The sequence below is a fragment of the Capra hircus genome, chromosome 21 (genome assembly GCF_001704415.2).
Source record: "Capra hircus breed San Clemente chromosome 21, ASM170441v1, whole genome shotgun sequence".
Taxonomy (NCBI): domain Eukaryota; kingdom Metazoa; phylum Chordata; class Mammalia; order Artiodactyla; family Bovidae; genus Capra; species Capra hircus.
In genome coordinates, this window is record NC_030828.1 from 55,661,670 (window position 1) to 55,676,326 (window position 14,657).

The window sequence follows — 14,657 nt, forward strand, 5'->3', positions numbered from 1 at the left end:
AAGGACTCAGACGAAAGAGTTTGGCTGTTGAGTGTATCAAACAAGCCTCATGTGATGCTCTGGAGAAGGAAATGGCAACCCACTCCAGTATTCTTGCCTGGAAAATCCCACGGACAGAGAAGCCTGGCGGGCAATAGTCCATGGGGTGGCAAAGAGTCGGACACGACTTAACAACTAAACAATAAAACAACACACGAGGCTGGGCTCAATGCTGACCAGCCCAGGGGCTCGAGGCAGCGTACGCGTCTGATCCAGGCCCGCCTTCCTTCCAGGTGTCTCTGCAGCTGAACCATTTGCGGATGCTCATCCTGATCCGCCTCTCCTTCTCTAAAATTCAGAGACTGACCCAGGTGCTGTCCCCAAGGGCTTGTCCAACTCTGGCTTGCTAGCAACCCCCTCAATGACACCCGTTCCCCCTGGTCATCTTCTCATCACTGCAGCCTCTCCTCCACCTGTGCTGGGGCAGACGAGACGCGCCTCTGTTTTATGTGATGGACAGGAGTCACCAAGTTCTCACTAAGCTCTCTCTGCCCCTGGAGGCCTGGCGGACGGGGCCTCTCCCTGACATCCCTAGAAAGGCCCTAAACCACTAGGTTCCCACGAGCATGCATCAGAATCACCTGGAGGGCTTGTTAAGCTGCAGACTGCCACACCTCCACAGAAGGTCCGGGTAAGAGGCCTGACCTGCACCTCTAACAAGTTCCCAGGTGACACGGATGCTGCTGGTCTGGGACCACACTGTGAGGACCACCTCTCTGGCCCACTGACTGCCCCTCCTGTTGGAAGGATCATAAGACTTAAAACAGCCTGGGAACTTCTGAAAAAGCAGATTCCAGGTGCCAACCCCAGAAGAGTCAGAGCAGCAGGTCAGAGGGAGGCCCCAGACACTGGAGGTCAGACTGAACTGGGCCACGCTGGTTCTCACTTACTGTCTGTCCTCTGCGCCAGAAGAAGGTCAAAGACCTTTTTTGGTCTCCGCAGGTTTTCGGGAACAAAACTTGAGTTTCCTTGTGAAAGAAGCGCATGCTATTGATGAGAGGCCCCCGTCCCTCCTGACTCTCCCTGCCCCATGTGGCTCAGAAAAGAAGGGGACAATCACCGCTGGGCAAACAAGACCCGGGGCTGGATTCGGCGACCTCGCCGTGTCTACTGAAAAGCCATGGAGATAGGAAGTCCCCGTCCCGGAAGGGGCACCTCCCACCCTCCCCAGGCACCCTGGCCAGAGTAAGAACCTCACTGGTCTCACGCCACCTCAAGCCCTCACAATCTGCAGGGCCTCTCTCAAAAGGGGACGCTGGGCAGTACTTCTTTTGGAAAACTTTCTTGAATGTCACTTGACAATAATAACCGATTATGTTTATGCTACAATTGTCAGGTGGGAGGGGGAAAAAGGCAGGATATGCAATTGTGTATAAGGCATGACTACCATGGAATAAAACACAAAAACTATTCATGCAAAAACTGGAAGGAAGCACTAAAAATGTTAATAGTGATTGTCTCTGGGTGCTGGGGTTCTGAGCAGTTCTTTTCTTCTTGCAACTTGTTTTCTAAGGGGTTGTTTATAAAGAACACATATTACTTACATAACCAGAACTAAGCTTTATTTTACAATAACTTGGAAGGAAAAAACAGCAGAACACTGCCCACACCTCAGCTGTGTCAGTGCAAAAGGGCAGGGTCCTGCCAGCTTCCTCCAAGTGCACAGGGCTGTCCGAGGGGCAGGGACGGCTCACGGCCTTCAGCAAGCGCTTTCAGCAAACACTGCTCCGGGCTGGGCTTGAGGCTGTCCACGCACACCAGCCCGGCCCTCAAAGAGCTAAGAGCTCAGAAACAGAACAAGGATGCAGGGTTCTTCTTTTCTACTATAAGTCCTTTGGGGCCCTGAGAACAGACTAGCGATCATCTCCTTCCAGAGACTGCTGCCCATCTTCTAGAACTTGGCTGAGTGACCCCAAGAGCAGCGAACTGCCTCCAAGTACTGGAGAGGGTCTCAAGCCCTTTGACCAACCCAGACTGGACTGTCAGAGCTGGCGGGCACCCCCGGCATGTGTGCTCCTGGGCCGGCAAGCCCGGAGAGCAGCACCTGCCAGGCCAAGCAGCCTGCAGTAAGCGCCCGAGCGCCGCAAGCTACACACAGACCCAGAAATCTCACCTCCATCCCAACCCTTCACCACGGCCATCAGGGAGGGCTACCACGTCCCAGCCACACCTGGGGCGGGAGACACACCTGTCCAGAGCTGGGGATCTCGTCTCCAACTGTTACGACCATCCACTTCCCCTGGCACTTGCACACATCATCGAAAGCACTGGTTGAGTGCTAAGTTGCTGCAGTCGTGTCCGACTCTGTGCGACCCTATGGACTGTAGCTCGCCAGGCTCTTCTGTCCATGGGATTCTCCAGGCAAGAGCACTGGAGTGGGTTGCCATGCCCTTCTCCAGGGGATCTTCCCGACCCAGGGATCGAACCTACATCTCTTACATCTACTGCCCGACAGCCAGTATGGCCACCAGACCGCCTGCTCCACGCCCAGGCCCAAGTTCATGGGCAGCAGCAGGTTCCGCAGAACGTGGCTGTCATGTGGGAAGCACTAGCTGAGACCCACTTGCTGACAGCATGCCTGGCCCTGGGCATGGCTCTCCTAGAGAGGAAACAAACCTCCGCCAGCCCCCAGATCCAGCTCGCGCAGGGCTCCCCCCAGCCCTTCCTCAGCACAGCTAGCATCTGTTACTAAAAGCATGGACCTGCTGCTCAGCCGCCCGAAGGCTGCTCAGAGTGCCCACGGTGCTGGGCTTCCAACAGACCCTGGAATGAGCACAGGGGGCTGGCTGAATTAGCCATAAAGCAAAGGCATCCAGCACCCCAACCCCAGAGGGAGGAAAATGGAAACTATCATCTCAGAAAACCCATGACATGTCCACTCCCTCCTTCACCCATCTCTCCTCAAACAGCAGCACCTACAGCCCTCTGCAGGAAGCGGACAAGCACACGGCCCGACGCCACAGCGCAAACTCCATCCGGCCGCCTGTCCAGTGACCTCAGTGACCTCAGAACCCCCACGGCTGCGCGAGGGCAGAGAGGGAAGCCACAGCTGGCCGGAGGGCTTCCTCATGGCGACAGGGACCTCATGGCTCTGAAGATGCTCCCAAGCCCCAGAACCGAGATGAAGTTACAGCCCAGGAAACTGAGGGCTAAGAGAGGTCTCGGAGGCAGAGGGCTCCGTGAAACCCCAGCACGAATCCGGAAGGGACGGGCTCTTGAGCAGTGATTCTCAAACTGTGCCCCCTGGGGTTCTGGGAAGCCCCCCAGAGATGCCCTGGAGGGCGAGGGGGGGGGCTGAGCAGAGGGCATTCAAGCCCCCAAGTCACTCAGAGTTGCCAGGGCTTCCCCTGGGGGCTCAAGAAAATTCACATGGGGCTAAAAAAGTTTCATGGCTAAGTCTGACAAGCCCGGGCTCCGAAGTGCACACTTTAAATCTTCCCATCAATGTCTCCATATAAAGATCATGAACATCAAAGATCCTTGCCCAACTGGCCCAAGGCTGGGATGGGGGTTTCACAGCCCTTTCCCCTTCGGGCCCTCTTGCCTGACCCACCCACCGGCAAGCTGAGATATGGGGAGCATTTCCATATCTCAGAATGTTAGGCAGACACCCCAGCCCTGAACCCTGGTGCTCCTGTGCGCCAGCTCGGGGCTGGTTGATTTCATATTTGGCCCGAACACAACCCCTCTGTGGTCCCTTCTCTCCCTCAACCCCTTGAATCGCTCCTGTACAGACTCGCCGAGCTGTGGGTGATAACCGTGCAGGGTGCCCCTCCCAGAGCCCTCACCAGCCAGGCCCCCTGCGACTGTGAGCTGGGGCTGCAGACCAAGGCTCGTCCCCGGGGCCCTCCTGGCACCAGGCACGCTGCGGTGCACATGGCTCAAAGGACGTTCCCTGGGCAGAGTAAAGCGATCCCACCTCTGACCCTTCTCACAATGCCAGAGGAGAGATGCGTGTGTAAACACGCCAAGTGTCAACAGGCAGCTAGCTGCCTGGCCACCACTTCCTCTCGGCTTCCTGTGGGGAAACCGTTCAAATGAAGGTATTGCCGACGCACAGCAGGACTCTGGAGGGGTGAGAGGGGGGAGGACCGCCTTACCTGGTAGTAGGTCTTGATGTTTCTCACCAAGATGGTCAGGTTCTGAATGCGAAGGTTCACATCGTTGTTGACGTGCTTGTTGATGCGCTGGTTTGTCGGCCTGGGATCTCTAGTGCGGGGCGGGGTGGGGGGTAAAAAACGATGAGAATGGAAATTGCACCTCCCAGCCCCTGCCACACCCCGTCCTACCCCCGAGTGCTGAGTCCTCGCCAAGCCTAGGTCACTATGCAGCTGTGGCTCAGGTCAAATCCTAAGTCTGCTACCGCCAAGTCGTGGAACCCTCAGGGGAGATGCATCACTTTCTGTTCTCCCTCCCCAAGCACCAAGCCCAGCACCTGCCCTTAATCAATATTATTGTTGTCCCCACTGCTGGTGGCGGCCATAAACGACCAAGTGTCAATGCAGACCCCAAAGTGACCCTGTATAAAAGCCAGCTTCTGTTGCTCAGTCTCCAAGTCGTGTCCAACTCTTTTGAGACTGTATAGCCTGGCAGGCCCCTCTGATCATGGGATTTCCCAGGCAAGAATACTGGAGCAGGTTGCCATTTCCTTCTCTAGGGGATCTTCCCAATCCAGGGATTGAACTCGTGTCTCCTAGCACTGGCAGGTGGATTTCTTTCTTTTTCTTTTTTTAACCACTGAGCCACCAATAACCTACCCCAAAATATATTTCAAGATTAAAGAGAACAGGACTTCCCTGGTGGTACAGTGGATAGGAGTCTGCCTGTCAGTGCAGGGGACATGGGTTTGATCCCCGTTCCGGGAAGATTCCACATGCCGCGGGCAACTAAAGCACCTGTGCCCCAACTCCTGAAGCCCGTGCACCTAGAGCCCCGTGCTCTGCAGCAAAAGTCAACACGTGAGAAGCCTGTGCACCCCCATGGAGGGCACCCCCCTGCTCACTGCAACCAGAGAAAGGCCGCGTGCAGCAACAGAGACCCAGCGCAACCAGAAATAAACAAATATTGTTAAAAAATCGAGAGAGCTAACTTATTAAATAAAAGATAAAAAAGGATTAAAAGCTAAAAGCCAAACAAAGCAAACTATGTGAAATACCAAGAAAGAGGGGAAAATGGTACATTTTCTGACTTCATAAAAGTCAGTAAAATCATCAATGTTCCACTTCACACGGGTCTCCTGTGTGTGTCACCGAGTGTTCACGCCTGTGATGGCTCAAAAAACCGCCACTGTGAGTCTGTGACACTATGTCGTGTATGCCACCCCCTACGAGAAATGCTAAGAGACACAGATAATTGATGTGGGAAATCCCCAAAGTGTCATTTCTTTTCCAAACTCAGGCAAAAGGCAGGTCTGGTTGTGATGAAATTAAAAATCTGAATCAAGTGATTTACAATATCACTCATCTACACACAGGACATTTCTCGAAAATTCTCAGCGTTAACGATGTTTCCTATTTGGAGAACAGACTCGACAAGAATGGGTTTTCGCTCCCCCGCCCCCCACGTACCACACACTGCTTTCTTTTCCTAACAAAGTCCTTCCGCCCATTCGACTGTCCCAAGACACCATGAAGGATGTCTCATTCAAATGAGGGCTGTGTTTATGGTTTTATCTGTCATGCGAGCCCTGTGATGAGGGTGCTGAGCCTCCTGGGGGCTGGTGTGATGGAAGAGAAACAGGTCTCTTCCTCCTTCCTTGGTACCCACGCCCCTCAATGATGATAGTGTGAGCACAGGAAGGGGAATTTGGGGGAGTAAAGCAAATCAATCTCAATGCCATTTGGCTCTTTCAAAGCCAATAATTTATACAAGATTAACCAATAGAAAAAAAAATCTACAAACCGAAATTATTTCAAATATCACTGCAGGCATAATTTCTTAATAACACAAGCTGTTTAAAATTCAACCATTAAGTAAATATTTGATATAAACACTATGAGTCCCGACACTGTATTGCGTGTGTGCAAACCCCTTTATGAATCACACTGCCATAATCAGCCATGGATTTTATTCAATCATCCTGCCTCCCCTAAAACAGTCATATGAGCACGTTGGGGCAACCAGAAGACCTCTTTGCAACTGTCCCAACTCTTTTCCTGGGACAACGTTTCTTACTGTCCCCACACAGTACAGAGTCCTGCCAAGCCATTTACATCTCTTCTGGAGCCATTCATTACTGAGAAAAATAAAGGTTAACAGTTGCGTGGAAATTAATTTTAGCCACAGAGGAGGCATTCAGAATTTAAACTACAAAGGCATTTTAGCTACAGAAGTGTACCTAGCATGACAAAATAATTGATCTTAAGGGTGCAATTCTCCTCCTTTTACTATAGAGACCTGAAGAGATGAGAGGCAATTTCATAAAGTGAGGAATGTGCTTCTTACAACAGGAGACCTTAGGGCTTCCCAGGTGGCTCAGCGGTAAAGAACCCGCCTGTCACTGCAGGAGACACAGGTTCGAACCCTAGGGAAGATCCCACACGCCGCAGGGCAATTAAAACCAAGCGCCACAACTACTGAGCCTGTGCCTTGGGGCCCAGGAGCTGAAACAAGAAAAGCTACTACAATGAGAAGCCTACGCATCACAACTAAGACCCAGCACCATTAATAAATACATATTTTTAAAAAACAGAACTGAGAGAAGATGCAGGTGCCAGTTTCCATTAAGTCAGACCACCTGAAGAGTAGCAGGAGCCAGAGGACTTTAGCAAACACGCGGATGTTCACTGCACGAACAAGGGCAAACACACACCCGAGGTCTGGGCCTGCAAAGCCGTCAGGTGACGGGGGAGCCTCTGACCATTTCCACTCTTGTTAACCTCCAGTTCTAGGAAGCAACAGCTAACGGAAACAACATTCCAAAAGCGCTCACGCTTAGTACATGAATAATTAGACTAATTATCATGATCATTATATTAGCACTCCTTCCTGTAACTATGGCTCTCAAGGTAAAGAGAGATTAAGGAAATAAATCGAACAGCAGTCAACTCTGGTTAAGAAAGGCCTATCCCCACTTGGCCCAGCATTGCATAACCCCCTCCTGTCCTGGAGCAGGAAATGGGTCAGAAGCCACTGACTCTGGTCTGGAAACAGGGCCCAGGATGGGCCAAAGTTCTCTAGCCCCCGTTAGGCTCATCTGCCAGGTGATCACAGGGCCCTTCCAGCCCTAAAACCCTACTGTTCTAGGAAGGCCAGGGCTGTACTGGCCAACGTGGTTCTTGATCCCAGCAAGATCACAGAACTACTGCAAGACTGTCTCCCTGAAAGCCTCAAAAGCAACAAGGATCTTCTTTACATGACAGTCCTAGAACAGAAAAGGCTGCCAGTCCCCCGCCGGGATGTGTGGGGCACAGAGGACAGGAGAGAGACACGGCGGCAAGGAAGTGTCTAGGAGCGCGTCCAAACTCGGAGACAAACAAGGCCAAAGTGCGGGGCCCTGCGGGCTTTCTTCTCGTTAAAAAAGAAAAAAATCACTCTCCCTAAAATTTCAAAGAGAACTGTAATTTAGACTTACAGTAACCTTGCCTCCCTCCTTTGAGAAAAGGTCAGCCCTGAACTTTTCATCATATTCCAATGACTCCTAAATTTAAAAGTGAATCCAGGAAAAAAAAAAAAAACTGAACCAAGAAACCATGTTTGGGGACTTCCGTGGCAGTCCAGTGGTTAGGACTCCATGCTTCCAAGGCAGGGTGCACAGGTTCAGTCCCTGGTCGGGGAACCAGGATCCCACATGCCACGTGGTGTGGCCAAAATATGTTAAAAATAAAGAAGAAATTATGTTTGATACAGATGATAGAGATACTGATAATCTATCATAGATTAAAAGAAAAGGTTGAGCCCAACTTTGTATAAAAATACATTAGGAAGATATATGTATATATCACAGATGACATCTGGGAGACACCAGAATATTAATACTACTACCTTGACATGGTCAGAGAAGGCAATGGCACCCCACTCCAGTACTCTTGCCTGGAGAATCCCATGGACGGAGGAGCCTGGTAAGCTACAGTCCATGGGGTCGCTAAGAGTCGGACATGACTGAGTGACTTCACTTTCACTTTTCACTTTCATGCATTGGAGAAGGAAATGGCAACCCACTCCAGTGTTCTTGCCTGGAGAATCCCAGAGACGGGGGAGCCTGGTGGGCTGCCGTCTATGGGGCCGTACAGAGTCGGACACGACTGATGCGACTTAGCAGCAGCAACCTTGACATGGTAAAATTATAGGCAATGTTTGCTTTGCTCATCTATATGTTCCTCCTGGAGGAGGAAATGGCAATCCACTCCAGTAGCCCCATAGACAGAGGAGGCTGGTGGGCTACAGCCCATGAGGTTGCAAAGAGGCAGACGTCACTGAGCATGCACACGCATCTATATGTTCCTACCTTCCTACTACAAACATTAATTTTTTCATTTAACTTTTACAGAATCAAGGCCCCATGAAGAGTGTCACATGCTGCAGCCATGAAAGAATATCACTTAAGTTCATGAGTAAAAACTCTTTTTGCCCCAAGACTTTAGCACCAACACAAACTCATTCAACTAACAAGTATCTGCCGCTTTATCCTCAGCTTTAATATCTGCAAAATGGGACCCCAACTCCTGGCATTCTAAGGAAAAAACTTATCCTTCAAGTGCTTTTTATCTTTCTTTTCTCCTCAGAAAAGCACTTTTTAAAAGATTTATTTATTTTTAATTGGAGGATAATTGCTTTACAATGTTGTGTTGGTTTCTGCCATACAGCAACATGAATCAGCCGTAGGTATGCATATATCCCCTCCCTCATGAACCTCCCTCCCACCTCCCATCCCACCCCATCCCTCTAGGTTGTCCCAGAGCACCAAGCTGAGCTCCCTGTGTCATACAGCAAATTCCCACTGGCTATCTGTTTCACATATGGTAATGTATGTGTGGCAATGCTACACTCTCAGTTCGCCCCAACCTTTCCTTCCCTTACATAAGGTAATGTGTATGTTTCAATGCTGCTCTCTCAATTCATCACACTCACTCCTCCCCACCCCACCCGGCTCCTGCTGTGTCCACGAGTCCGTTATCTATGTCTGTGTCTCTATTGCTGTCCCACAGATGGTCATCAGAACCATTTTTCTAGATTCCATATATATGCATTAATATACAATACTCCAAATGCTTTTTAGAAGCTTAAGAAACTCTTCCATTGGCCTGCGGATATTTCCAACTTCTGAATAATGAATATATTATTCGTAATTCTGCAGCTAGCACAAGGGGTTAGAAAGGAGTCTGAACAAAGCAAATAGTATTGGATTTAACGTCGGCCTTGCCTAGCTACAAGCTTTCAGTTCCAGTTTGCAACTGCACTCAACAGCCACTGGGTCAACGCAGGTGTCCACCCTCATGTGGACAGATGCACACCAGCACACACATGTGTCCACACACACAAAGCCAGCTTCAGGCCTAACAGTAAAGATGACTGACATGATTCACATTTGTTGGGCATTTCCTATACATGCATATTCATATTTAATCTTCCCTAAATCTATAAAATACCATCCCGCTTATTACAGATCAGGAAATTGAGGCTTAGACAGTTTAAGTAATTAGCGCAACGTAACAGAACCAGTATAGCAGAGGGAAGATTTGAATTTGTCTGCCTGATGCTAGAGTCAGAGCTCTCTTTTTTTGAGTATTTTCTTTCAGGCTTCCTTGATAGCTCAGTTGGTAAAGAACCTGCCTGCAATGCAGGAGACCCCGGTTTGATTCCTGGATCGGGAAGATCCCCTGGATAAGGGATAGTCTACCCACTCCAGTATTCTTGGGTTTCCCTTGTGACTCAGCTGATAAAGAATCTGCCTCCAATGTGGGAGACCTGGGTTCAATCCCTGGGTTGGGAAGACCCCCTGGAGAAGAGAAAGGGTACCCATTCCAGTATTCTGGCCTGGAGAATTCCATGGACTGTATAGTAAATGGGGTCGGGTCATAAAGAGTCAGACAGGACTGAGCGACTTTCACTTTAAAGTCTTTATTGAATTTGTTACAGTATTGCATCTGGTTTATGTTTTGGCTTTTTGGCTGTAAGACATGTGGGATCTCAGCTCCCTGACCAAGAATCGAACCTGCACTCCCTGCATTAGAAGGCAAAGTCTCAACCACTGGACCACCAGGGAAGTCCCTGGAGTTAGAGCTCTTAATTTTCCTAAGAGACTGTGAAAAGCATGTCCAAAGTGAATTAGACATCTTGTTTCCCCCTTGGGGACCAGTAGGTACCCAGGGAAAGTACATGCACAGAGGAGCTATTCAGCAAGTTTTCCAAGCCGCTCCATCCACACCACTCAATGCCTCACTTCATTCAGGAGTTCTCCTGGACCTGGGCCTCCCCTGAAAGCTGAGCCCACAGGGCTTTCCTGCTTTCAGGCACTGATGTCACCGAGAGGCCTGGCCGAGAGACTACCATTCCAGGCTTCTTCAGTTGCCGGAGACAATGCCCAGGTGCGGTCACGTGACCCCCAGCCAGCCTCCATATGGCTCTCAAGTGTTAGGTAAAACCCCTCTTGTATGAGCTCTGGCAACACATTAGCACACTGCTCTCTGCAATTTTCTCAGTTCCTACCAACCCGGAGAGAATTTATCAAAATAGGCGAACTGCACACAGTAGGGGCTACCAGCATGGGAGATAAGGCAGAACAGCCTTATCGCTTACCCACTAGTTAGCCTGACACTTGGCAGAAGTGAAAACAGGCTTGGCTTAACTACAGTGTTAGATGTGGGGCTAGGATGTGTGCCCTCCGTCTTGTTAGGAGAGGGCTAGAACTTAAGAATTATTAAGAGACTAAGAACATAGGGGGAAAGTAGACTAAAAAAAAAACAACAACTTTCAAGCAGTGACACAAATCCTTTCTGGATTAAGAAGGGAGACATAACTACGTAACTGACACCAACACTTACTAAGTGGCAGGCACTGTGTTAACTGCTAATACATCACTCATTTCATCCTCACAACCATCTTAAGGGAGGTACTCTCCTGCCCATTTTACAGATGAGGAAACTGACATGGTAGTGATGTGCCCAGCCGCACAGGGCTTGCATGAGACGTAGGGTTTGAACAAGCAGGTTACACAGGCTTTTGACACTAGGGCTAAAACTTTCTTTTTAAATTGAGGTCCTTTTTACCCAGGGTGAAACGCATGTATCTTAAGTTACAGCTTGATGAGTTTTGAAAACTGAAATATACCCCAGTCAATACATGGACCATTTCTACCACCCTTAGAAGTTCCCCTGTGGACCTCCCTGGTGGTCCAGTGGCTAAGACTCCATGCTCCCAATGCAGGGGGCTCGGGTTCGACCCCGGGGTCAGGGAACTAGATCTCACATGCCACAACCAAGACCTGGACAAGCCAGCCAAATAAATAAATAAATATTAAAGAAAAGAAGTCCCCTTGTGCCCCCTTTCCGATCAACCCCTACCTACTTCCAAGAGCAGACAATGCTGATTTGTCGCCTGGAGCAGGGTTATTTCGATCACCCACTCAGTAAACCGCATGCAAGTGGCACCTCTCCCTCCTTATGTCCTTCTAGAAAGCCACCCAGCTTCCCCACTGCTCTCTTTCTTGGTGCCTAACTCTGGCCAGAGGACCCAGAACCATTGCTTGAGGCCCGAGAGGCTGCAAACATACCAGTTCTCACTTGCAGGACCATTACTGTGGCATCACAGGGGAGAAAGGAACACTGAAAATTGTCAAGGGGAAGGGAGAAGCCCTTCAAACTGCATTTAGCTTCGGGGCCAAGTGTGAACAAGTGATGAGCTGGCATTTCTCAAAGGAATGGTCCAACAGGCTTTCCTGATTTACAAGCAAGTGGTAAACGCTTCAGGAATTCCAAAGGTCAGGGAAGAAAGAGAAACAGTCCCAGGGCTTTTGTTCTCCACCTCGCCTGGGTGTAAAACCCTGATGAAAAAGCCAGGGATACTGCTGGTTTTTTTAATTAAACAGGACAGGTTGAAATTTCACTGGTTGTTGCACCAATTGGAATCCAGCAATTTTGGGGGGTCTAACAGGATGAGGAGGGGAAATACATGCCAGAACTTGAATATGCCATGAGACAACCCCAGGAAAACTCCTTCTTGTGAACCAAGAAGTACTGCCAAGCTGACAAGAGAGTAGTCATTTTAGAATCTAATCAAACTCAAAACAGGTAACATTGGTAGCGTCTTAAAAAACATTAAGACTGAGATGTCTCTGCCACAGCATGACATCAAGTAACTTATTCCACAGGAGCAATGACCTCAGGAAATTGTTTAAAATAGATCTCTGTAGGTAGATCTATTTAAACCTCTTTCGGAATATACCAAAGCTGACTGCTCCTCCTCCCACAGGGGCCACAAATGCAGCTGATTCTCATCAGCTAATAAGTTTCTGGCTCAAGATGACAACTTGCTTAGTTGCAGGTGAGTAGGTGAGCACAGGGGCCTGATCCACAGAGAACATTTGCTCCAAGTGCCTGTGAATCATACAGACACTCAGTTCCAATATGTTCCCTGCACTTTCTGAGTTAAAAACAGAACGCAGTGGCAGGAGCCAACACCTACTTGCGGCAGGCTGTCAATCAGACAGGCGCGGCAGAATGCAGCAACAGGAAAGGATGCGGTCAAACGTGCTAGCAGGTGTAACCTCCACCAAAACTCCGTTTAAACCCACGCCTCAAGACAAACAGCACCAAAGCATCCTGGCTCTCCAGGCCCCTCCCAAACACAGTGACTTTTCAATCCAGTTTATAAGAAGGAACCTTAACCAATTGCACTTGCTCTGGGGCAACTGGAAACACAAGATGAAAGGGAGGCAGAAACACAGGCGTCCTGACCTCGAATGAAACTTTATAGTCACTCATGGATGCTCTGGTCCCACCCGACACTTCCTGTAACCAGACACTCTCCGTTACAGCTCCTTGCCCCCCAAAAGAAAGGTTTTTCTTTTTTTTTTCCTTGTCATTGTCAAACAACACTTAAGTCCCTAAGTTCCAAGTCAATTGCAACATGTGGATGACAGTCACTCAATTTCAAATTCCTTTCACCAAACATCTGACCAAACCACTGTCCTGGAGTTCTTCACACCCAACAAACCAGGAAGACACCATTAATACCGAAATACCAGTGGGCCCACATGCAGAGAACACTGCAACTTCACATTCCATTTCTACAACCGGATATTCGACTTTCCGAGGCATCATTCCTTCCTTCCTCCCGGAAGGTAACTCACATTTGCAACATGATTTGGTTCAGAAAGATGCCATCCGCTAAATCCATGTACATGGTCAGGTTGTCCTGGTTGCCGCTTCCGAATGGGCCAAAAGTTTTCACCTGCGGGGAGGGGAACGCGGAGAGTAAGGCAGTAAAAGTCACCCCCACGCGCTCAGTCTAAAGCTCTCCAGGCGGGCAGAGCCCCTGGGGGCAGAAGGGAGTCACCCACGGCCACCCACCCTTCCACAGCACGCTTCTCCCGGGCCTCGATCCCCCTCCCCGTGCCAGGCAACAGAAGAGAGACAGCAGAAAGAAAACTTCCTCGCCACTTTTTTGCGGCGTCTCAGAGTGGAAAGAAAATAAAATAAAGGGTACTTCTCAATAAATTTCTCACGTCTCAGATCTATTGGAAATCACAGCGCCCACCCTAGCCGTAAACGTTCTTACTCGAAACCCCCTAATCTCCACTGCTCTCCACCCGCTGGCCTCAGGGGTTCAGAAACTACACGAGGATATCTTAAGGGAGTGGGTCCTTTTTCCAAGCGGTCAAGCCATGCGCCCAGGGTGACCACTAGGACCCTGTCGCTCCAGGGCCGCCGGCCCAACGCCCTGGCGGGAACAGGTGTACCCACTCAGCACCCCCGCCCGGCCGAGAGCGAGGCGGGGTCCTGCACCCGGCGCGCCGTCTCCAGAGTTGGAAATAACCCCAGACCCCGGGACACCGACCCCGACCCTGGCTGGGGGTGGGGGGTGGGGGACGGAGGGCACTTGATGAGTCCTCTGGGTCTAGGGGCTACCCGGGGCCCCGGCTGGGTCGGGTTTAACTGCGATCGCCAGCGGGCGGGAGAGGAGCCGGTGCCCCAACAATGGGGCGGGGAGCCAGGCACACTCACCCAGGTCACCAGCGGGCTCTGCAGGAAGAGCTCCATGAGCTCCGAGACCGTCACGTCCATGCTGAGGCTGCGCCCGCCGGCTCCGCGCCCCGCGTCCCCGTCCCCCGCGCCGAGGCACAAAGCGGCTCTGGCAGCGACCGGCGGGCGCGGGGCTGCGGCGGCTCGCGCCCGGGAGACAAAGGCGGGGCGCGAGCCCACGTTCCGCGGCTTCGGCGGCCCCGCGCCCCGCCCGGGGCTGGGGGAAGGGGAGGGCCCGCCGCTCGGGGAGGAACAATGCGGGCGGCGGCCCCGCCCCTTGGCGGCCCTGGGGGATCGGCGCGCCGCCTCGCGGTGCTGGAGCCGGGAGTCCCGGCGCGGGCGCGGCGGCGCGGGGGCGCCGGGAGGGGGCAGCGGTCCGCACGTATGCAGGGGGAGGGGGCGTCCCGGCCGCCCGCACGTGGGGCTGCAGCCGCGCGC

At 51.1% G+C, this 14,657-nt stretch overlaps 1 protein-coding gene across 2 annotated transcripts in view; it reads right to left on the bottom strand.

Annotated features, from left to right (window-relative positions):
- The window catches only part of CCDC88C (coiled-coil domain containing 88C), a 145,568-nt gene extending 131,145 nt beyond the window's left edge, over positions 1-14,423 (bottom strand). For both annotated transcript variants that reach the window (XM_018066131.1, XM_018066130.1), the window contains exons 1-3: positions 14,202-14,423; positions 13,328-13,428; positions 4,140-4,248 (exon numbers count right to left, since the gene is read on the bottom strand). In XM_018066131.1, coding sequence (XP_017921620.1) covers positions 4,140-4,248; positions 13,328-13,428; positions 14,202-14,261 — 270 coding nt within the window. In that variant the 5' untranslated portion in view covers positions 14,262-14,423. The remainder of the gene's footprint in view (positions 1-4,139; positions 4,249-13,327; positions 13,429-14,201) is intronic.